The 25,676-nt window shown below is 40.9% G+C and overlaps 1 protein-coding gene across 1 annotated transcript in view; it reads left to right on the forward strand.

Annotated features, from left to right (window-relative positions):
- Nucleotides 1-25,676, forward strand: part of LOC139765800 (uncharacterized) — a 357,196-nt gene that overhangs the window by 36,781 nt on the left and 294,739 nt on the right. The window contains exons 5-7 of the mRNA XM_071693594.1: nt 7,938-8,037; nt 17,966-18,175; nt 25,153-25,336. Of these exons, the coding sequence (XP_071549695.1) occupies nt 7,938-8,037; nt 17,966-18,175; nt 25,153-25,336 (494 nt within the window). The remainder of the gene's footprint in view (nt 1-7,937; nt 8,038-17,965; nt 18,176-25,152; nt 25,337-25,676) is intronic.

Here is a 25,676-nt window from a genome sequence, read left to right on the forward strand (position 1 = left end):
CCGATCACACAAAATCTTTTTCACTCCATCTTTCCACCTCCAATTTGGTCTCCCTCTTCTCCTCGTTCCCTCCACCTCCGACACATATATCCTCTTGGTCAATCTTTCCTCACTCATTCTCTCCATGTGCCCAAACCACTTCAAACACCCTCTTCTGCTCTCTCAACCACGCTCTTTTTATTTCCACACATCTCTCTTAACCTTACGTTACTCACTCGATCAAACCACCTCACACCACACATTGTCCTCAAACATCTCATTTCAGCACATCCATCCTCCTGCGCACAACTCTATCCATAGCCCACGCCTCGCAACCATACAACATTGTTGGAACCACTATTCCTTCAAACATACCCATTTTTGCTTTCGAGATAATGTTCTCGACTTCCACACATTCTTCAAGGCCCCCAGAATTTTCGCCCCCTCCCCCACCCTATGACTCACTTCCGCTTCCATGGTTCCATCCGCTGCCAGATCCACTCCCAGATATCTAAAACACTTCACTTCCTCCAGTTTTTCTCCATTCAAACTCACCTCCCAATTGACTTGACCCTCAACCCTACTGTACCTAATAAAACTTGTTCTTATTCACATTTACTCTTAACTTTCTTCTTTCATTATTATTATTATTATTATTATTATTATTATACTTTGTCGCTGTCTCCCGCGTTTGCGAGGTAGCGCAAGGAAACAGACGAAAGAAATGGCCCAACCCCCCCATACACATGTATATACATACGTCCACACACGCAAATATACATACCTACACAGCTTTCCATGGTTTACCCAGACGCTTCACATGCCTTGATTCAATCCACTGACAGCACGTCAACCCCGGTATACCACATCGCTCCAATTCACTCTATTCCTTGCCCTCCTTTCACCTCCTGCATGTTCAGGCCCCGATCACACAAAATCTTTTTCACTCCATCTTTCCACTCCAATTTGGTCTCCCTCTTCTCCTCGTTCCCTCCACCTCCGACACATATATCCTCTTGGTCAATCTTTCCTCACTCATTCTCTCCATGTGCCCAAACCACTTCAAACACCCTCTTCTGCTCTCTCAACCACGCTCTTTTTATTTCCACACATCTCTCTTAACCTTACGTTACTCACTCGATCAAACCACCTCACACCACACATTGTCCTCAAACATCTCATTTCCAGCACATCCATCCTCCTGCGCACAACTCTATCCATAGCCCACGCCTCGCAACCATACAACATTGTTGGAACCACTATTCCTTCAAACATACCCATTTTTGCTTTCGAGATAATGTTCTCGACTTCCACACATTCTTCAACGTTGTCAGAAGTTAGCGACAGATTGTAAGAGTGTGTGAAAGGAGGAAGTTGAGAGTAAATATGAATAAAAGCAAGTTATTAGGTTTAGCAGGGTTGAGGGACAGAATAGTTTGAGCATGAATTTAGATGGGGAAAATTTGGAGGAAGTTAAGTGTTTTAGATAACTGGGAGTGGACATGGAAGTGAATGGAACGTGGAAGTGGAAGTGAGTCATAGTGTGGGTGATGGGGCAAAGGTTCTTCGTGCATTGAAGAATGCATGGAAAGAGAGGGCAGTATTTGTAAGGGTATGGAATGAGCATGTTTGAAGGTCTAGTGATCCCAGTTATGTTGTATGGATATGAGGCTTAGGCTATAGATGAGGATGTGTGCAGAAGGTTGGATGAATTGTAAATGAAATGTTTGAGGACAGTATTTAGTGTGAGGTGTTCTGATTAAGTGAGTAGTAAAACGATAAGAGAGAAGTGTAGTTATAATAAGTGTATGGTGGAGAGAGCTGAAATGTTTTGTTCAAGGAGAGAAAGAGTGAGGAGTGACCAAGAGGATACATATGTCATAAATGGAGGGGGCAAGAGAAGTGGGAGACCAAATTTGTGATGGAAGGATGGTTTCAAAAAATTTTTTTTGAGTAACTGGGGTCTGAACATGGAGGAGGGTGAAAGGTATGCAAGGAATAGAGTGAATTGGAATGATGTGGTATACTGTGGTCGACGTGCTGTCATTGAATTGAACCAGGGCATGTGAAGCATCTGGGATAAACCATGGAAAATTTTGAAGGGCCTGGATGCGGAAAGGGAGCCGTGGTTTTGGCGCATTACACATGACAGCTTGAGTCTGAGTGTGGAAGAATGTGGCCTTTGTTGTCCTTTCCTAGTGCTACCTCGCGCTCAGATGGGGAAGGGGGTGTCATTTCATGTGTGGCGAGGTGGTGGCGGGAATGGATGAAGGCAGCATGTATGAATATGTGCATGTGTATATATGTATATGTCTTTATATGTATGTATACGTTGAAATGTATAGGAATGTATATGTGTGTGTGGATGTTTATGTATATACATGTGTATGTAGGTGGGTTGGGCCATTCTTTCATCTGTTTCGTTGTGCTACCTCACTAATGTGGGAGACAGTGTCAAAGTATGATAAATAAATAAATGAATAATTTTGTCTAATTGAAGATGTTATGCTAATTTCAACAGGTTCATGTGATTATGAAGTGTATTCAAAGTACATTCGTATACTTAATTATGATAAAACATAAATATCCAAAGATTTGACGCTTATGGGAATATGTTCTCACCTATCGCCATTATGTTTAATTAAGAATGAGAGTATGACACTGTTAGGTTAAAGTTCTTAGGTATTACCACTGACCATCACTTGCATAATTAGGTAGTTAGAGTAAAATGATAACATTTACAAATCTCGCCTGTCTATACTTCCTTGCTTCGACTTTCACATTACGTCCAAAGTTGCTGTGTCTTCTTTGGATGATGGCATTTGAATTATATTATTTGGTAATTTCCTTCCACTTGTTTATCTTGCATAAAATGAATGTCATATTTTTATTCTTTAATCTTACGACACTGTTTTTGGCCAAGAAACTAGCAAGGAATGATTTCTCCTTCAAGAATATATGTCATCATATTTGCCACCGTAATGATGTAAATGTTGCTCTCAATGGTAGTTCTATTTATGTATCTATCTATATCTTTGATGCCCGCTCCCACCTGGAACTCCCTCATATGGGTGGCCATGGCAATAGTCTCCAAAAACTAGTGAACTCCAGTGGTAGTTTGTTGTCATAATGGTGTAAATGACATGAGAGTGGCTGAAATTTTTGTGTTCAAGTCTTTTCTGTAAGTTGGAAAAAGTGCAGTAGATTATCCGGTCTGAGTTTCAAGCCAGCGATTGGTAAATGGGTAATCCTATGCATGAAATCTCAGATTGAGGGATCCCAATTCACATGTTGAAGCTGAGCCCTAATCCCAGACTCAAAGGGCTGTTATGAATTTGTGTCTTCAGGCTTAAATGTGGTCCATGTACCTGTTAAGATGTCAAGGATGCCTTCATGAGATTTGACCTTGTGCAGTAATTTTTGAAGATGTGTTGCTCTTTTCAAGATAATACATATTACTAATGAAAACCATTGGTAAGCATATTCATTTGTGATGAAACCCTATGCGAAAATACAGTGCATCTCATTTGGTGTACTTAAAAATATACCTTGAGTACCTTATACAGCTGGCAGTGATGTAGCACAAGTTAAAGGGTGTGAGGCACTTGTAAACAAAGCCTTACTATTTTGAGTTTTTTTTTTTTTTTTTATATATACTTTGTCGCTGTCTCCCGCGTTTGCGAGGTAGCGCAAGGAAACAGACGAAAGAAATGGCCCAACCCCCCCATACACATGTATATACATACGTCCACACACGCAAATATACATACCTACACAGCTTTCCATGGTTTACCCCAGACGCTTCACATGCCTTGATTCAATCCACTGACAGCATGTCAACCCCGGTATACCACATCGCTCCAATTCACTCTATTCCTTGCCCTCCTTTCACCCTCCTGCATGTTCAGGCCCCGATCACACAAAATCTTTTTCACTCCATCTTTCCACCTCCAATTTGGTCTCCCTCTTCTCCTCGTTCCCTCCACCTCCGACACATATATCCTCTTGGTCAATCTTTCCTCACTCATTCTCTCCATGTGCCCAAACCACTTCAAAACATCCTCTTCTGCTCTGTCAACCACGCTCTTTTTATTTCCACACATCTCTCTTACCCTTACGTTACTCACTCGATCAAACCACCTCACACCACACATTGTCCTCAAACATCTCATTTCCAGCACATCCATCCTCCTGCGCACAACTCTATCCATAGCCCACGCCTCGCAACCATACAACATTGTTGGAACCACTATTCCTTCAAACATACCCATTTTTGCTTTCGAGATAATGTTCTCGACTTCCACACATTCTTCAAGGCCCCCAGAATTTTCGCCCCCTCCCCCACCCTATGATCCACTTCCGCTTCCATGGTTCCATCCGCTGCCAGATCCACTCCCAGATATCTAAAACACTTCACTTCCTCCAGTTTTTCTCCATTCAAACTCACCTCCCAATTGACTTGACCCTCAACCCTACTGTACCTAATAAAACTTGTTCTTATTCACATTTACTCTTAACTTTCTTCTTTCATTATTATTATTATTATACTTTGTCGCTGTCTCCCGCGTTTGCGAGGTAGCGCAAGGAAACAGACGAAAGAAATGGCCCAACCCCCCCCCATACACATGTATATACATACGTCCACACACGCAAATATACATACCTACACAGCTTTCCATGGTTTACCCCAGACACTTCACATGCCCTGGTTCAATCCATTGACAGCACTTTGACCCCAATATACCACATCGTTCCAATTCACTCTATTCCTTCCACGCCTTTCACCCTCCTGCATGTTCAGACCCCAATCACTCAAAATCTTTTTCACTCCATCTTTCCACCTCCAATTTGGTCTCCCACTTCTCGTTCCCTTCACCTCTGACATATATATTCTCTTTGTCAATCTTTCCTCACTCATTCTCTCCATGTGACCAAACCATTTTAAAACACCCTCTTCTGCTCTCTCAACCACACTCTTTTTAATACCACACATCTCTCTTACCCTTTCAATACTTACTCGATCAAACTACCTCACACCACATATTGTCCTCAAACATCTCATTTCCAGCACATCCTCCCTCCTCTGCACAACTCTCTCTATAGCCCACGCCTCGCAACTATATATCATTGTTGGAACCACTATTCCTTCAAACATACCCGTTTTTGCTTTCCAAGATAACGTTCTCGACTTCCACACATTCTTCAACGTTGTCAGAAGTTAGCGACAGATTGTAAGAGTGTGTGAAAGGAGGAAGTTGAGAGTAAATATGAATAAAAGCAAGTTATTAGGTTTAGCAGGGTTGAGGGACAGAATAGTTTGAGCATGAATTTAGATGGGGAAAATTTGGAGGAAGTTAAGTGTTTTAGATAACTGGGAGTGGACATGGAAGTGAATGGAACCGTGGAAGTGGAAGTGAGTCATAGTGTGGGTGATGGGGCAAAGGTTCTTCGAGCATTGAAGAATGCATGGAAAGAGAGGGCAGTATTTGTAAGGGTATGGAATGAGCATGTTTGAAGGTCTAGTGATCCCAGTTATGTTGTATGGATATGAGGCTTAGGCTATAGATGAGGATGTGTGCAGAAGGTTGGATGAATTGTAAATGAAATGTTTGAGGACAGTATTTAGTGTGAGGTGTTCTGATTAAGTGAGTAGTAAAACGATAAGAGAGAAGTGTAGTTATAATAAGTGTATGGTGGAGAGAGCTGAAATGTTTTGTTCATGGAGAGAAAGAGTGAGGAGTGACCAAGAGGATACATATGTCATAAATGGAGGGGGCAAAGAGAAGAGGGAGACCAAATTTGTGATGGAAGGATGGTTTCAAAAAATTTTTTTTGAGTAACTGGGGTCTGAACATGGAGGAGGGTGAAAAGCATGCATGGGATAGAGTGAATTGGAGTACTGTGGTATACAGGGGTTGCTGTGCTGCCAATACGCTGAATCAGATCATATGAAGCAGCTGGGGGAACCAAGGAAAGCTCTTTCTCTGGGGCCTGTTTTTGGATAGGGGGTTGTGGTTTCAGTGCATTACACATGGCAGTTAGCGAATGGATGTGAGCAAATGAGTTGTTTTTTGTCTGCTTCTGTGTTAGTGTGGGAAATGGCAAGCAGGTATGAAAGAAAGTATGATAAGATTCAGATTTGCAAATAAGTCTACCACTTCATTTCCAGTTCCATGGGATGGATCAGGTATATACAGCCCCTGAACGGTACGCACACATCCTCAGCGTATGTTGTGTATTGTTATAAAGTGATAATAAGGTTGAAAGTAGGAAAGGCACCTGGAGTGGATGGGATTACAACTGAAATGTTGAATTATGGAGGAGAAAATGTGATAGAGTGGATGCACGTGATATGTAATTTAACATGGAAGCAGAAGGTTGTGTCTGAGGATTTGATGAAAGCTATTATTGTTCCTTTATTCAAAGGAAAAGGTGCTGAGGATACATTTAGCAGTTGTAGGGGAATAGTTCTGTTTAGTATACCAGATAAAGTGTATGCAAGAGTGTTGATTGATAACGTGATGGAAGTGACTGCTTGCAGAATGAGTAAGGAGCAGGTGGGGATTAGGAAAGGTAAGGGATGTGTGAACCTAATTTTTGTAGTGAGAATGTCTGTGGAAAAATATCCAGTGAAAGGGTAGAAGCTGTATGCAGCTTTTATGAATCAGAAGAAGGCATATGACAGAGTTAAATGGAATGCTTTATGGAATGTGTTAAGGATCTATGGGGTAGATTGACACCTGTTGGATGGTGTGAAAGCCTTCTATAGAGTAGTGTATACATGTGTAAGAGTGGTTGGAGAGTTGAGCAAGAGTTTTGGTGTACATGTTGGTATGAGGCATGACTATTTGATGTAACTGTCTTTTTAACATATAGAGGGATTGAGTGATAAGAGAGATGAAAGTAAACTTGCAAAAGGGGTGTTGAGATGGAGGGTAGAGTGTGGTGGTGAGGTATGGGGCTAGTGACGTGCCTGTTTGCAGATGATTCTGTGTTGTTTGCTTAGGGAGAAGAGGAGTTGCAGAAGGTTGTAAGTGTGTTTCATGATGTGTGCAAGTGTATGCAATGGTGGTTGAAGGGAAACAAAGTGGAAGTATAGATTTTGCAAAGACCTATAGAATGAGAGAGGAAAGTGTACTAAATTGTGTTTTAGTTGTGGAGGGAGAAGGACTGGAAGGGTGATGGAAATTAAGTATTTGGGACCTATCGTGAGTAAGTTTGGTGCTGTGGAAGGAGAGATAAGGGAGAGAGCCATATAGAGTAGATGAGTCATTAGGTCTCTTGATAGAATAATGAAGGTTACAGGGGTAGGTATGGAGGTGAAAAAAGGATTAAGGGATAGCTTAGTCCTCCCAAGCCTGACTTAAGAAGGTGAAATGTGGACATGGGATGAGACATAAGTCAAGAATCTAAGATGTGAAAATGAGTTATGTGAAAGGAGCGTGTGGTATGCCTAGATGGAATGAAGAAAGTAATGAAAGGGTGTATGGCAGGGAATGCAAAGGTAGTGGGTGAAATGTAATACTTTGAGGTGGTTTTGGCGTGTGGAAAAAGTGCAAGACTTGGACTATATAAGGAGAGTGTATGTTAGTGCAATTACAGGGGTTGATGTAAGAGGAAGACCACTTATGACATTGGGAAATAGAGTACTGGAGAGAGAGGAATGGGAGAAGAATTTGTGGAATGGTGTATGCAAGGGAGGCATTTAATGACAGGGATAAGTGGAGAATATTTTGTCATAGCCACCCCCTTTATAGGAGTTCCCAGAGGGAATTGGCATCATAGATATAGATAGATGTCGTTTTATACATGAATTGTTTCTTACTTTTTCACTTTGCACATTAGATAGATTTGTTAAGTGAGACCAGCATCTCCATATGTTCTACATCTGTACACAATGCTTCCATTGCTAATCAATCATGTATAGAAATTGTATTTTGATAAGTAATTACTTTCAGAGCCTCTCTAAACTGTCAGCTAGTGATGACAGCCTCAACTCATCTCAGCAGTTAACTGAAATTAGCAGAATTTCTCACCCTTTAACTGAAGTTAGCAGAGGTAAGTCCCTGTGGTATTGGTATAACACACATATTCATCTACCTTTCAGTTATCATATCTCTGTTACTTTCGTTATTGATACTTAAGCATTGTCTCCCTATGATATCTTAAATGAAACCAGATGACTGTGAATCATAGTTGCTTTTAGAAGCTTATAATGATGTAAGTTGTGATGCTATTTTCAGTTTACTTGTTTTCTGTTGTCACCCAGAACATCTTTATGTATAGGGTCTGATGATTTTTAAATTGAGGTTGATGTATAAATTGGTGTTGGGTTTAAGAAACGATAAATGTGTGAAAACATGATGAAAGTGAAGGAGCTTGGAAAATAGCCTTTGTGCATGGATAGCAGGAGAAATTCAGTAAAGAATGGCATAAATTACTATCCCTTTAGTTTTTGTGATGAGATTTTTCCAAAAAGGCAGGGCAAGCCATGCACATTCTATAATTGTCAATCCTAGGTTCATTTGAGACTGATCTTAACTAAATATAAAGTTTTGAATGTAGGATTAGAAAATTATATAGTAAAAGAATCAAACGCCTTTATATTATTATTTTTATGATAATAAGCATATTTTTTTATTTATTCATGTAGCTGGTTTAAAAAGAGAGATATACGTAAGTATACCTATGTAAGTAAGAGAGATGGCCAGAGAGCGTTATTGGATTACGTGTTAATTGATATGCGTGTGAAAGAGAGACTTTTGGATGTTAATGTGCTGAGAGGGGCAACTAGAGAAATGTCTGATCATTACCTTATGGAGGCGAAGGTGAAGATTTGCAGAGGTTTTCAGAAAAGAAGAGAGAATGTTGGGATGAAGAGAGTGGTGAGAGTAAGTTAGCTTGGAGAGGAGACTTGTGTGAGGAAGCACCAGGAGAGATTGAGTGCAGAATGGAAAAAGGTGAGAGCAAATGACAAGGGGAGTGGGGGAGGAATGGGATGTATTTAGGGAAGCATTGATGGCTTGCGCAAAAGATGCTTGTGGCATGAGAAGCGTGGGAGGTGGGCAGATTAGAAAGGGTAGTGAGTGGTGGGGTGAAGAAGTCAGATTATTAGTGAAAGAGAAGAGAGAGGCATTGGACGAGTTTTGCAGGGAAATAGTGTAAATGACTGGGAGATGTATAGAAGACAGAGGCAGGAGGTCAAGAGAAAGGTACAAGAGGTGAAACAGAGGGCAAATGAGAGTTAGGTGAGAGAGCATCATTAAATTTTAGGGAGAATAAAAAGATGTTTTGGAAAGAGGTAAATACAGTGCGTAAGACAAGATAACAAATGGGAACATCGGTAAAGGGATCTAATGGAGAGGTGATAACAAGTAGTGGTGATGTGAGGAGATGGATTGAATATTTTGAAGGTTTGTTGAATATGTTAGATGTTAGAGTGGCAGATATAGGGTGTATTGGTTGAGGTGGTGTTCAAAGTGAGAGGGTTAGGGAGAATGATTTGGTAAACAGAGAAGAGGTAGTAAAAGCTTTGCGGAAGATGAAAGCTGGCAAGTCAGCGGGTTTGGATGGTCTTGCAGTGGAATTTATTAAAAAGGGGGTTGACTAGGTTGTTGACTGGTCAGTAAGGATATTTAATGTATGTATGTAATGTATGTATAGAGAGACTTTTGGATGTTAATGTGCTGAGAGGTGCAACTGGAGGGATGTCTGATCATTATCTTGTGGAGGCGAAAGTGAAGATTTGTAGAGGTTTTCAGAAAAGAAGCGAGAATGTTGGGGTGAAGAGAGTGGTGAGAGTAAGTGAGCTTGGGAAGGAGACTTGTGTGAGGAAGTACCAGGAGAGACTGAGTACAGAATGTAAGTAGGTGAGAACAAAGGAGGTAAGGGGAGTGGGGGAGGAATGGGATGTATTTAGGGGAGCAGTGATGGCTTGCGCAAAAGATGCTTGTGGCATGAGAAGCGTGGGAGGTGGGTTGATTAGAAAGGGTAGTGAGTGGTGGGATGAAGAAGTCAGATTGTTAGTGAAAGAGAAGAGAGAGGCATTTGGATGCTTTTTGCGGGGAAATAATGCAAATGAGTGGGACACATATAAAAGAAAGAGGCAGGAGGTCAAGAGAAAGGTGCAAGAGGTGAAAAAGAGGGCAAATGGGAGTTGGGGTGAGAGTATCATTAAATTTTAGGGAGAATAGAAATGATAGAATAATAATAAAAAGATGTTTTGGAAGGATGTAGATAAAGTGCGTAAGACAAGGGAACAAATGGGAACTTCAGTGAAGGGGGCTAATGGTAAGGTGATAACAAGTAGTGGTGATGTGAGAAGGAGATGGAGTGAGTATTTTGAAGGTTTGTTGAATGTGATTGATGATAGAATGGCAGATATAGGGTGTTTTGGTCGAGGTGGTGTGCAAAGTGAGAGAGTTAGGGAAAATGATTTGGTAAACAGAGAAGAGGTAGTAAAAGCTTTGCGGAAGATGAAAGCCGGAAAGGCAGCGGGTTTGGATGGTATTGCAGTGGAATTTATTAAAAAAGGGGGTGACTGTATTGTTGACTGGTTGGTAAGGTTATTTATTGTATGTATGATTCATGGTGAGGTGCCTGAGGATTGGCAGAATGCTTGCATAGTGCCATTGTACAAAGGCAAAGGGGATAAGAGTGAGTGCTCGAATTACAGAGGTATAAGTTTGTTGAGTATTCCTGGTAAATTATATGGGAGCGTATTGATTGAGAGGGTGAAAACATGTACAGAGCATCAGATTGGGGAAGAGCAGTATGGTTTCAGAAGTGGTAGAGGATGAGTGGATCAGGTGTTTGCTTTGAAGAATGTATGTGAGAAATACTTAGAAAAGCAAATGGATTTGTATGTAGCATTTATGGATCTGGAGAAGGCATATGATAGAGCTGATAGAGATGCTCTGTGGAAGGTATTAAGAATATATGGTGTGGGAGGCAAGTTGTTAGAAGCAGTGAAAAGTTTTTATCGAGGATGTAAGGCATGTGTACGTGTAGGAAGAGAGGAAAGTGATTGGTTCTCAGTGAATGTAGGTTTGCGACAGGGTTGTGTAATGTCTCCATGGTTGTTTAATTTGTTTATGGATGGGGTTGTTAGGGAGGTGAATGCAAGAGTTTTGGAAAGAGGGGCAAGTATGCAATCTGTTGTGGATGAGAGAGCCTGGGAAGTAAGTCAGTTGTTGTTTGCTGATGATACAGCACTGGTGACTGATTCATGTGAGAAACTGCAGAAGCTGGTGACTGAGTTTGGTAAAGTGTGTGAAAGAAGAAAGTTAAGAGTAAATGTGAATAAGAGCAAGGTTATTAGGTATAGTAGGGTTGAGGGTCAAGTCAATTGGGAGGTAAGTTTGAATGGAGAAAAACTGGAGGAAGTGAAGTGTTTTAGATATCTGGGAGTGGATTTGGCAGTGGATGGAACCATGGAAGTGGAAGTGAATCATAGGGTGGGGGAGGGGGTGAAAATTTTGGGAGCGTTGAAGAATGTGTGGAAGTCGAGAACATTATCTCAGAAAGCAAAAATTGGTGTTTGAAGGAATAGTGGTTCCAACAATGTTATATGGTTGTGAGGCGTGGGCTATGGATAAAGTTGTGCGGAGGAGGGTGGATGTGCTGGAAATGAGATGTTTGAGGACAATATGTGGTGTGAGGTGGTTTGATCGAGTAAGTAATAATAGGGTAAGAGAGATGTGTGGTAATAGAAAGAGTGTGGTGGAGAGAGCAGAAGAGGGTGTTTTGAAATGGTTTGGTCATGTGGAGAGAATGAGTGAGTAAAGATTGACCAAGAGGATATATGTGTCAGAGGTGGAGGGAACGAGAAGTGGGAGACCAAATTGGAGGTGGAAAGATGGAGTGAAAAAGATTTTGAGTGATCGGGGCCTGAACATGTAGGAGGGTGAAAGGCGTGGAAGGAATAGAGTGAATTGGAACGATGTGGTATACCGGGTTCAACGTGCTGTCAATGGATTGAACCAGGGCATGTGAAGCGTCTGGGGTAAACCATGGAAAGTTCTGTGGTGCCTGGATGTGGAAAGGGAGCTGTGGTTTCAGTGCATTATGCATGACAGCTAGAGACTGAGTGTGAACGAATGTGGCCTTTGCTGTCTTTTCCTAGTGCTACCTCGCACACATGAGGGGGGAGGGGGTTGTTATTTCATGTGTGGCAAGGTGGCGATGGGAATGAATAAAGGCAGACAGTATGAACTATGTACATGTGTATATATTTATATGTCAGTGTGTATATATATGTATACGTTGAGATGTATAGGTATGTATATTTGCGTGTGTGGACGTGTATGTATATACATGTGTATGTGGGTGGGTTGGGCCATTCTTTCGTGTGTTTCCTTGCGTTACCTCGCTAACACGGGAGACAGCGACAAAGCAAAATAAAATAGGTTAATAGGTCATGGTGAGGTGCCTGAGGATTGGTGGAATGCATGCATAGTGCCATTGTACAAAGGGAAAGGGGATATGAGTGAGTGCTGAAATTACAGAGGTATAAGTTTGTTGAGTATTCCTGGATGATTATATGGGAGGGTATTGATTGAGAGGGTGAAAGCATGTACAGAGCATTAGATTGGGGAAGAGCAGTGTGGTTTCAGAAGTGGTAGAGGATATGTGGATCAGGTGTTTGCTTTGAAGAATGTATGTGAGAAATACTTAGAAAAGCAAATGGATTTGTATGTAGCATTTATGGATCTGGAGAAGGCATATGATAAAGTTGATAGAGATGCTTTGTGGAAGGTATTATGAATATATGGTGTGGTAGGCAAGTTGCTAGAAGCAGTGAAAAGTTTTTATTGAGGATGTAAGACATGTGTGCAAGTAGGAAGAGAAGAAAGTGATTGGTTCTCAGTGACTGTTGGGTAGCTGCAGGGGTGCGTGATGTCTCCATGGTTGTTTAATTTGTTTATGGATGGGGTTGTTAGGGAGGTGAATGCAAGAGTTTTGTAGAGAGGGGCAAGTATGCAGTCTGTTGTGGATGAGAGGGCTTGGGAAGTGAGTCAGTTGTTGTTTGCTGATGATACAGCGCTGGTGGCTGATTCGTGTGAGAAACTGCAGAAACTTGTGACTGAGTTTGGCAAATTGTGTGAAAGAAGAAAGCTGAGAGTAAATGTGAATAAGAGCAAAGTCATTAGGTACAGTAGGGTTGAGAGACAAGTCAATTGGGAGGTAAATTTTAATGGAGGAAAACTGGAGAAAGTGAAGTGTTTTAGATATCTGGGAGTGAATTGGGCAGCGGATGGAACCATGGAAGCGGAAGTGAGTCACAGGGCGGAGGAGGGGGTGAAATTTCTGGGAGCATTGAAAAATGTGCGGAAGGCGAGAACATTATCTCGGAGAGCAAAAATGTGTGTGTTTGAAGGAATAGTGGCTCCAACAATGTTATATGGTTGCGAGGCGTGGGCTGTAGATAGAGTTGTGTGGAGGAGGGCGGATGTGTTGAAATGGATGTTTGAGGACAGTATGTGGTATGAAGTGGTTTGATCAAGTAAGTAATGAAAGGGTAAGAGAGATGTGTGGTAATAGAAGAGTGTGGTTGAGAGAGAGCAGAAGAGGGTGTTTTGAAATGGTTTGGTCACATGGAGAAAATGAGTGAGGAAAGATTGACCAAGAGGATATATGTGTCGGAGGTGGAGGGAATGAGGAGAGGTGGGAGACCAAATTGGAGGTGGAAAGATGGAGTGAAAAAAATTTTGAGTGATCGAGGCCTGAACATGCAGGAGGGTGAAAGGCGTGGAAGGAATAGAGTGAACTGGAATGATATGGTATACCGGGGTCGACGTGCTGTCAATGGATTGAACTAGGGCATGTGAAGCATCTGGTGTATACCATGGAAAGTTCTGTGGGGCCTGGATGTGGAAAGGGAGCTGTGGTTTTGATGCATTATACATGACAGCTAGAGACTGAGTATGAATGAATGTGGCCCGTGTTGTGTTTTCCTAGCGCTACCTCGCGTACATGCCAGGAAAGACAACTAACGCCACATTCGTTCACACTCAATGTCTAGCTATCATGTGTCATGCACTGAAACCACAGCTCCCTTTCCACATACAGGCCCCCAGAGAACTTTCCGTGGTTTACTCCAGACACTCTACCACTTCTGAAACCACGTTCTAAAAAAGAAAAGACGAGGAAAAGCATTTATGAATCTTTAAGTATGTGAAAGACCTGCCTTTTGAAATGTGCCAGGTCATAGTTTTTGGGAAAGACATGAGAAGGTAGAGTTCCAAAGCTTCAACTTGTAGGGAAGGAAGTAGGCATCAAAACGGCCCACCCTTAAGTTGCCGATGGGCACACAATAATCATGTGATGCAGCAGCTTGCTGAGTATTGCATGGTCTAGCTAGTGGTGGGGGCACACAAACCAGCTCTCAGTAGCAAAAACCAAAGTAATACCTATAGAAGAGGGAAAGTGAACCAACATTATGGTATAGGGCAACGGGGTTGAGTTTGGAAGTTAGCGTAGGACAGTTTATAGGTCGCTCCAGTTTCAATTCAACTTTTTTCATGTGAGGATACAGAGCTAGAACCATCTGAAATGTGAGAGCAGTGCTCCATACAAGGACGAATCAATTCCTTGTATAAACAGAACAACTATTCAGGAGAGAAGTTTCAACATCTGAACAGGACACCTAGTTTCTGAGAGGCAGCCTTAGCTATTCCTGTAAAGTAGAGTTTCTAAAAAAAGAGTGGATAATAACTGTCAAAGGAGAGGCGAGAGTTGTGAGGAGTTCTTTATAGAGAGATGGGTAGAAATTGTGTCTTGGAGGCATTAAACTTGATAAGATTTTGTGTACTACACTGAGATATCCTCTCCAAGTCTGAGTTTATTGTGGAAGCTGTTTCAAGACGAGAAGCAGATCGAGTGAGAGAAGAGGGAATAGAATTGAAGGTGTGGATGAATGCATTGTTGAGTTGTCAGCATATAAGTGCATTGGATTATTTGTGGAAGAGAGGAAATCATTGAAAAAAAAAAAGGAGAAAAAGTGTATGGGACGGGACAGACCCTTGAGGAACACTGCTATTGATGAAGAAAAGGGGGAGGCTGATCCATTAAGAACCACAGAGATAAATCAGCCGGAGAGGAAGCTAGATATGAAGGAGCAAAGTGAAGGAGGGAAGCCAGAAGAGTGAAGCTTAGAGATGAAATCCTGATGCCACACCCTGTCAAAAGCATTAATATCACAAGGGCAATTACACAAGACTGCAAAATCTTTCAGGGATGATGACCAGACATTAATAAGATAAGAAAGAAGAGCAGTGGATCTTGCCTTACAGAAGCCATATTGATGGTCAGAGAGAAGACTGTCATTTTCGAGGTGTATAAGGATTTAGCAGTTTGGGAGGGATTCGAAGACTAGAAATGGTAGATGTCAAAGCAATAGGACAATAGTAAGAGGCATCAGAAGTCACCCTTCTTAGGGATGGGATGTATCAAGGTATGTTTCCAAGAAAAAGGAAAAGTTATGGTTTTTCAGCAGAAATGGAACAGATGAACAAGCACAGGTGCAAGTTCAGAGGCACACTGTTTCAGAACACAGGGATGGATGCCACCAGGACCGTAAGCCTTGCTTGTGTCCAGAGAAAGAAGTGCCCTTTGGACATATGGGAAGAGGCATAGGATTAGTAAGAGGAGCATCAGTGGGGTGAAGGAATGTTAGAGTCATCCAAGGTGGAGTTAGAGGAGAAACAGGAACCAAAGAGTTGCTTTGTCAACGGGAGAGACAGCTATAGTACAGTCAGAACGGAAAAGTGAAAGAAAGGTAGAGTGACAGAAGTTGTTAGAGATGCCCATAGCTAGAGGCCAGAAAGATCTATCAGTGGATGATGAGGAGAGGTTATTGCACTTCCTGTGAATAAAGGAATGCTTTGTCTCATGGATAACATGCTTGCAGCGATTATGGGTAATGATAAAAGTTGAATGGGGGCCAGAGCAATGACAGTTGATCCCTTGTCTGAATGGCCTCAGATCAGCAATAGTTGAAACATTAATTGGATGAAGAAGTAGTCTTGGAGGATGAGGGGATGAATACTTCCATTCCCGCAAGAATAACCTCTGCGATGCGTTTGATGGAGACAGAAGCATCACCACTTAAGAGACAGTAATTTACCCTAGGAAAGTCAGAAAATAAGTTACATAAGTTTTCCAGTCAGCTTTGTTCAGATGCTAGTATTTATGCTTAGAAGGTGCTGCTGGGGGAGAGGTGCCTTTAGAATACATGAATTTATGTGAATGTGATTGGATGAACCTATTGGAGACAAGATTGTATTTTTACTGTGAGATGGACTAGAGGTGAAAAACAAATCGAGAATATTAGGAGAATGGTGACAGCAGTCAGGTATATGGGTAGGGTGGGAGATAACATGCTCTAAGTCATTGAGAATGGAGAATGTGAGGGCTTCAGTCCCTCCACCAGTCAGGTATATGGGTAGGGTGGGAGATAACATGCTCTAAGTCATTGAGAATGGAGAATGTGAGGGCTTCAATCCCTCCACCATATGTATGAGAGGAATTCAACTATTTTCTATGGTGTATGTTGAAATCCCTGAGGTAGAGGAACTTGGCTTGCAGGTGAGAGGATGTCACAGTCTCATGGCAGGAGTTTAGATTGTCAAAGAAGGATATGAAATTTGTTGGCAAAGCAGAGGAAAAGTGTGGTAGTAGGGAGACAGACCTTGAGCCACATAATATCAGAGTTTGGAAACTCAGGGTCCTTGAGGCATGCAACAGGTGTGTCTGTGTTGGAATAAGCACAAACACCACCTTTGAACCAGAATCGTGAGTGGAGATTTTAGCTAGATATGAAAAAAGGAGTATGAATTATGTACATGTGTATATATGTATATGTCTGTGTGTGTATATATATGTATATGTTGAGATGTATAGGTATGTATATTTGCGTGTGTGGATGTGTATTTATATACATGTGTATGTGGGTGGGTTGGGCCATTCATTTGTCTGTATCCTTGCGCAACCTTGCTAACGCGGGAGTCAGCAACAAAGTAAAATTATAAATAAATGAAAAAAGGAATAGAGAGAACATCATTAGACAGCTGTGTCTTAGAGAGAAGTAAGATATTAGGAGAGGTACTAGATAGATGGTTTTCAACTGAGGAGAGGTTACTAGAGAAACCATGAATGTTGGTATAGTGAATAGAAGAAGAGAAAGGTCTCACCGAGTGAGGAAGGTCATGGGAGGAGTTGGTACTACCACAGTTAGAGCCCTCCCTCTCATTAGCAATAGAGTCAGGTAATGCTTAATTCTGAATGTACCATTGCTTCTAAACTTATCCAACTTTGCTCATCTGCTGGATCAAGCATAGGTCATTGGGTCAGCTTGTTATAGTAATTATTTATATATAATTAGCTCTTTTTGTTATGCATAGAGGGACTCTCACACTCATGGGGCCATCTTTTGAGCATTTTCTGTCATACAGCTTCATAGATATCTGTATGCTGTCTGTATTAACTATGTCTTCAATCATTTTATTCCATTCATCGTTTCACCACACTCTTTCCCTTATACTTAAACCTCTTTCCTCTAGTCAGCCACATTTTGGTTTTAATCATTTTAATTCAAAATTGTTCTTTTTAGAACACTATCTTGATAATTGCTCATGATAAACATCATATTCCAGATATTCTTTCTTAAGTATGCATAACCTCATTTTGTATTCTACAGCATGCACACCTCTGAAAATGTAGTTGAGGCTTTTATTTAAAGCTAATGAATATTACTTGAAAATTCTGATAATGCTTTATAACAGGTGTTTTAGTATTAACATACCTAATGCAATTTTGATTACATATAACTTAGGCAAATGTATCAAAATATAGCTATCAGGGGTTAAGCAGAAATACACAAGTGCCTGATTGATTTAGGTTTACATCATGTACTCTGTATCATTCATAGGTTTATTTCTCTTATGTATCACTGGGGTTGTTTTAATATATGTTATCTCTTTTGCAGCATCATCTCTTATTGAAAGTCAGTATCATGATGACACAAGTTTAGATATAGCAGACACGGAAAACACAGTGTATGCTATTTTTGTGTCATTTGCTGAGATCTACAATGAGTATATTTATGACCTTCTGGAGAAGATGCCAACTTCCAGGAAGAGCAAACGTAACCCCCTCATGTTAGGGGAGGATCGTAATGCTGCTATATATATTAAGGGTGAGTATTTTGTTTTGAAGTTGTGGTATGAGTGAGTGTTTTTAGAAAATGCGGGGATGCACCAAGGTTGTGCAGTGTCTATGGTTCTTTAATGTTTCAGTGATTGGCACATTACCTGAGATGAGAGCAAGGTGGGTTGATAATGGCTTAATACTTAATCGTGGAGCAATTGATAAAGTTGCCACTGTAATTATCTCTGTATTCTGTATAGGGAGGGAGTTTTCCATTCATGAGGGCCCACCTCTTGGACATTCTCTACTGTCAAACAACTTATTTAATATCTGTATGTTGTCTGCTTTAACAATTCCTTCAGTCATTTTATTTTATTCATCTACCACTTTTATACAGTGCTATAAAAGTACTTCACATCTTTTGTGACAAGTCTTTAGCTTAATTTCATTTCATGTTCTATGGTTTTTCTGCCCAACATATTTTGAAGAATTGTTCACTGTCTACATCATCATTACATTTTAAAAACTTAAAGGTTGTGATCAGGTCTTTCTTCAGTCTTTTATCTTCCAAGGTGGATAGATTTAAATCTGCTGGTATTTCCCTGTACCATCTTTTACCATTTTCTGTTAACTCTTTCTGCTTCTTTAAGTGTGGTGGCCAAATATGAAAAGCATATTCTAGTTTTAGCTTTCTGAAGAAAGCTACTAAATCCACTCCTAGATGTCTGAAACACTTCACTTCCTCCAATTTTTCTCCATTCAAACTTACATCCCAATTAACTTGACCCTCAACCTTACTGAACCTAATAACCTTGCGCTTATTTACATTTACTCACAACTTTCTCCTTTCACACACTTTTCCAAACTCAGTCACCAACTTAGTAACTTATACTTAATAGCTGTTTCCGTCATCAGCGAGATTGCTCCAGGAAACAGACGAAGAATGACCCATCCACTTTTTATTTTATTTCATTTATTTATTTTACTTTGTCGCTGTCTCCCGCATTAGCGAGGTAGCGCAAGGAAACAGACGAAAGAATGGCCCAACCCACACACATACACATGTATGTACATACACGTCCACATGCACAAATATACATACCTATATATCTCAACGTATAGGTATGTATATTTGCGTGTGTGGACTTTATGTATATACATGTGTATGACGGTGGGTTGGGCCATTCTTTTGTCTGTTTCCTTGCGCTACCTCGCTAACGCGGGAGACAGCGACAAAGCACAATAAATAAAAGAATACATACATCTCATCGTATACATATATATATATACACACACAGACATATAAATATATACACATGTACATAGTTCATACTGTCTGCCTTTATTCATTCCCATCGCCACCTCGCCAAACATGGAATAACAACCCCCTCCCCCCTCATGTGTGGGAGGTAGCGCTAGGAAAAGACAACAAAGGCCCCATTCATTCACACTCAGTCTCTAGCTGTCATGTAATAATGCACCAGAACCACAGCTCCCTTTCCACATCCAGGCCCCACAGAACTTTCCATGTTTTACCCTAGTCGCTTCACATGCCCTGGTTCAATCCATTGATAGCATGTCGACCCCAGTATACCACATTGTTTCAATTCACTCTATTCCTTGCACGCCTTTCACCCTCCTGCATGTTCAGGCCCCGATCACTCAAAATCTTTTTCATTCCATCTTTCCACCTCCAGTTTGGTCTCCCACTTCTCCTCGTTCCCTCCACCTCCAACACATATATCCTCTTGGTCAATCTTTCCTCACTCATTCTCTCCATGTGACCAAACCATTTCAAAACACCCTCTTCTGCTCTCTCAACCACACTCTTTTTATTACCACACATCTCTCTTACCCTATTATTACTTACTCGATCAAACCACCTCCTACCACATATTGTCCTCAAACATCTCATTTCCAGCCCATCCACCCTCCTCCGCACAACTCTATTCATAGCCCATGCCTCACAACCATATAACATTGTTGGAACCACTATTCCTTCAAACATACCCATTTCTGCTTTCCGAGATAATGTTCTCAACTTCCACGCATTCTTCAACGCTCCCTGAATTTTCGCCCCTTCCCCCACCCTATGATTCACTTCCGCTTCCATGGTTCCGTCCACTGCCAAATCCACTCCCAGATATCTAAAACACTTTACATCCTCCAGTTTTTCTCCATTTAAACTTACCTCCCAATTGACTTGACCCTCAACCCTACTGTACCTAATAACCTTGCTCTTATTCACATTTACTCTCAACTTTCTTCTTTCACACACTTTACCAAACTCAGTCACCAGCTTCTGCAGTTTGTCACATGAATCAGCCACCAGTGCTGTATCATCAGCGAACAACAACTTACTCACTTCCCAAGCTCTCACATCCACAACAAACTGCATACTTGCCCCTCTTTCCAAAACTCTTGCAGTCACCTCCCTAACAACCCTATCCATAAACAAATTAAACAACCATGGAGACATCACACACCCCTTCCGCAAACCTACATTCACTGAGAACCAATCACTTACCTCCCTTCCTACACGTACACATGCCTTACATCCTTGATAAAAACTTTTCACTGCTCCTAACAACTTGCCTCCCACACCATATATTCTTAATACCTTTCACAGAGCATCTCTATCAACTCTATCATATGCCTTCTCCAGATCCATAAATGCTACATACAAATCCATTTTCTTTTCTAAGTTTTTCTCACATACATTCTTCAAAGCAAACACCTGATCCACACATCCTCTACCACTTCTGAAACCACACTGCTCTTCCCCAATCTGATGCTCTGTACATGCCTTCACCCTCTCAATCAGTACCCTCCCATATAATTTACCAGGAATACTCAACAAACTTATACCTCTGTAATTTGAGCACTCACCTTTGTCCCCTTTGCCTTTGTACAATGGCACTATGCAAGCATTCCGCTAATCCTCAGGCACCTCACCATGAATCATACATACATTAAATAACCTTACCCACCAGTCAACAATACAGTCACCTCCTTTTTTAATAGATTCCACTGCAATACCATCCAAACCTGCTGCCTTGCCGGCTTTCATCTTCCGCAAAGCTTTTACTACCTCTTTGCTGTTTACTAAATCACTCTCTATAACCCTCTCAATTTTTGCACACCACCTTGAACAAAACACACTATACCTGCCACTTTATCATCAAACACATTCAACAAACCATCAAAATACTCACTCCATCTCCTTCTCACATCACCACTACTTGTTATCACCTCCCCATTAGCCCCCTTCACTGAAGTTCCCATTTGTTCCCTTGTCTTACGCACTTTATTTACTTCCTTCCAAAACATCTTTTTATTCTCCCTAAAATTTAATGATAGTCTCTCTCCGACTCTCATTTGCCCTCTTTTTCACCTCTTGCACCTTTCTCTTGACCTCCTGCCTCTTTGTTTTATACATCTCCCAGCCATTTGCATTATTTCCCTGCAAAAATCATCCAAATGCCTCTCTCTTCTCTTTCACTGATAATCTTACTTCTTCTTCCCACCACTCACTACCCTTTCTAATCTGCCCACCTCCCACGCATCTCATGCCACAAGCATCTTTTGCACAAGCCATCACTTCTTCCCTAAATACATCCCATTCCTCCTCCCCCACTCCCCTTACGTCCTTTGTTCTCACCTTTTTCCATTCTGTACTCAGTCTCTCCTGGTACTTCCTCACACAAGTCTCCTTCCCAAGCTCACTTACTCTCACTACTCTCTTCACCCCAACATTCTCTCTTCTGTTCTGAAAACCTCTACATATCTTCCCCTTCGCCTCCACAAGATAATGATCAGATATTACTCCAGTTGCACCTCTCAGCATATTAACATCCAAAAGTCTTTCTTTCGCGTAATCCAGTAGTGCTCTCTGGCCATCTCTCCTACTTACATACGTATACTCATGTATACATTTCTCTTTTTAAACCAGGTATTCCCAATCACCAGTCCTTTTTCAGCACATAAATCTGCAAGCTCCTCACCATTTCCATTTACAATAGTGAACACCCCATGTACACCAGTTATTCCTCAGCTGCCACATCACTAACCTTTGCATTCAAATCACCTATCACTACAACCTGGTCTCGTGCATCAAAACTACTAACACACTCAGCTGCTCCCAAAACACTTGCCTTTCATGATCTTTCTTCTCATGCCCAGGTGCATATGTACCAACAGTCACCCATCTCTCTCCATCCACTTTCAGTTTTACCCATATCAATCTAGAGTTTACTTTCTTACACTATCACATACTCCCACCACTCCTGTTTCAGGAGTTGTGCTACTCCTTCCCTTGCTCTTGTTCTCTCACTAACCCCTGACTTTACTCCCAAGACATTCCCAAACCACTCTTCCTCTTTACCCTTGAGCTTCGTTTCACTCAGACCAAGACATCCAGGCTCCTTTCTTCAAACATACTGCCTATCTCTCCTTTTTTCTGATCTTGGTTACATCCCCACACCTTTAGACACCCAATCTGAGCTTTCGAGGAGAATGACCACTTCCCGCGTGACTCCTTCTGTTTCCTATTTTAGAAAGTTGAAATACAAGGAGGGGAGGGTTTCTAGCCGCCCCCGCTTCCGTCCCGTTTAGTCGCCTTTTACGACACGTGAGGAATGCGTGTATATATAAATTGGCCTTGTGCAGTGGAGGTAAAACTCGCAGTTTGTTCCATAATCAGCAATTATGTGTGTGTCATTCCTTTTCGGAAGTTAGTCCTTCTCTAGTAAAACATAATATAAATATTTAATGCAAGTTTTCGATGTCAAGAAATAGCTTAACACTATTATCCTGTATTCGGGTAAATGGAGGGCTTTTGCCTGTAGAATTTCCAATATTTCCCAGTTATGCATTTAGTAATAACTGCTCTTCATACAGTTTTATTTAGTGCTTTGACCTGATGTATACTTGTTTAAGGTTCACACCACTACAATAGTTCTTGATGCTGCTGCTAAGCAGTGTATTCATTCTTCCTTGGCAGGTTTCAGTTGCTTTCTTTCACTATAGTGATTACAATCATCATAGTAGATTTTATTTACATTTATTTCTATATATTTTTTTATGATTCTTTTTTACCCACCTGCTTCTCCCACCTATCAAGGTGGCATCAGGAACAAATGAACAGTGGCTTTATATACAGGGTTCCCATGCCACCGGGAAAACGGGAAAAGGCCTGGAAAACGCGTAAAATTGAAAATGTCCTGGAAAAACCCTTGAAACGGAAGAATATAGAATATACATGTACAATAGGAGGACACTGACCATTGAAAACTAGTTGAAGTTCTGAGTCATAAGTTTGTGATTATCCAAGAAGTAGCATCATGTAGTTATTAACATCAAGAATTGAGAGTATGGTTGATGAAAATGAATTTTTATCAAACTTAGAATAATGGTGATCTTTATGGAAATCCTTTGAATACTATAGATTTCCAGTATTTTAAGTAAATGGCCTTAGTCACAGTGCTGAGTCAGAAAATTCTGTATCATGCAAATTGGTCATCTTGTGGCTTATAAAGCATTGAAAGCCAGCCTCATACAGAAAGCTCTTGATAGTCCTGTCAATACAAGTTCAATCCTAACATGGTAACTAAGTTATAAATGTGTTCAATAGAACGAACACAAACCAATGATCAGTGTTATCCAGATGGTTTGTCCATTGAAGTCCATTTAAGATTAAGTGGGCTGAAAACCCTGTAGAAAATATCCTGGAAATATCCTGGAAAAAGCCTTGAATTTTATGTCAGTAAAAGAATGGGAACCCTGTATAATATATACACATCTACCCTCTAGTTGTCATTTATAATTCACTAACTTCAGAATCTACCATCCACAATCAGGCCCCACCTACTTTTCCATGGTTTACCTTGTCTGCGTCATATTCCCTGGTTCAGCCCATTGGCTGCATATCACCTCTATATATTTCACATGGATCCAATTTATTCTGTCCATGTACACTTCTCATCATCCGGAATGTTCATGCTACAGTAACTCAACTTCCCCTTTTCTCCATCCTTCCATCTTCCTTTTGATGTGTCCTTACTCTTTCCTCCCTCCACTTTTTACATATAAATACTCTTAATCAGTCTTTCTTTGGTCATTCCCTCCATATGTCCTAACCATTTTAGTACACAGTGGCCAGCGTTTTCATTTACACTCACTTATTACTCCACTTATTACCACACTTCATGCTTACACTGTCATTCCTTACACTATCGACAGTGCCAGATTCAGGAACTAGTGGGCCTTGGGATGGAGCTTTTTTGAGACCCTTATAATGTATGTTAAGGGTCAAAAGATGTGATGAAACAGTAGACAGTAGGTTTGCCAGAAAGCATATGCTTCAGCATAAATGGGAACCATGATAAACTCCAAACTTTATATGAAATATGAATGGTTTATGAAGGTCAACCTGAGTATATGTAAAGTAATGAGGATGGATCATAGTGAAAGGAGGTATTAATATTTTTGTCAACTAGCCAGGAAACAAGCTGCAAGAATCAGTATGAGGGAGACTTGGGAGTCAACATTGTTCTTAAGCTGTCACTAGAGTGATACCTTAAGACAGTAGTTATAGAGACCAACTGTCTGCTAGCAATTATTGATATTGCATTCAAGTTCATGGACAAGGAGATATTCAGCAAATTGTTCTTATCATATATAGGCTGAAACTTGAATATACTTCTTAGGTTTAGACACTCCACCTAAAGAAACACAGAACTATTCTGAGTCAGTAGTAGTGGGTACGCAGACACCAACCACAGATGTATATTACCTGTACTACCTGCCTGGTAATTGGGAGGGTTAGTGATGGCTGCATAGTAATGTTATGTTTCTCCTATCCCCAGAGATGTATATCATTATTATGCAACTGTAGGACCCACATCGAGGGGCCTATGTATTCATGAGGCCATGCTACATGTGGGAACAAAGCAAAGCTGGCTATAGGAGAAGTTGTAGCAAAATGGCTGATTTTTGAGATGCAGCATTATTCCTTCATTTTGACAGGGTTACAGGAGGTACGTGTCAGGAGTGCTGAAGAGGCTTGGAAACTTTTAGAGATTGGACGCCAGAACCTCCACTTTGCTACCACTCTTCTCAATCACAACTCTTCCCGATCACATTGTATCTTCACCATTAAGGTCATCAAGTTGGCAAGTGCAGATAGTCCACATGTTGCAAGAGTTTCAATGTAAGTACTTTATTATCATGCCTCATTTTGGACAAGTCTTTCATCCATCTGGAACATGCCAATGGCTTGACAGTGGACATCTTGATAGTCAAACTTACATTAATGTGCTTGATTCCTTCACTCAGTTGAGATATAAACTGATGTGTAGAGTTTTTCATATGATGTTTTGGGTAACTTTAATTGTGTTAGATTTAGTGACTGAAATGTTTAATGAGATGACATCGTGAACCATCCTGATATAGACATGGAGATAAACTTTTTCAGTATGGATGGAGAGCAGCATGTACATTTATTTATGGGTTTGCCTTCTCTGCTACAATATGGTAACAGTGCTAGTTAC

The sequence above is a fragment of the Panulirus ornatus genome, chromosome 56, assembly GCF_036320965.1.
Source record: "Panulirus ornatus isolate Po-2019 chromosome 56, ASM3632096v1, whole genome shotgun sequence".
Classification (NCBI taxonomy): Eukaryota; Metazoa; Arthropoda; class Malacostraca; order Decapoda; family Palinuridae; genus Panulirus; species Panulirus ornatus.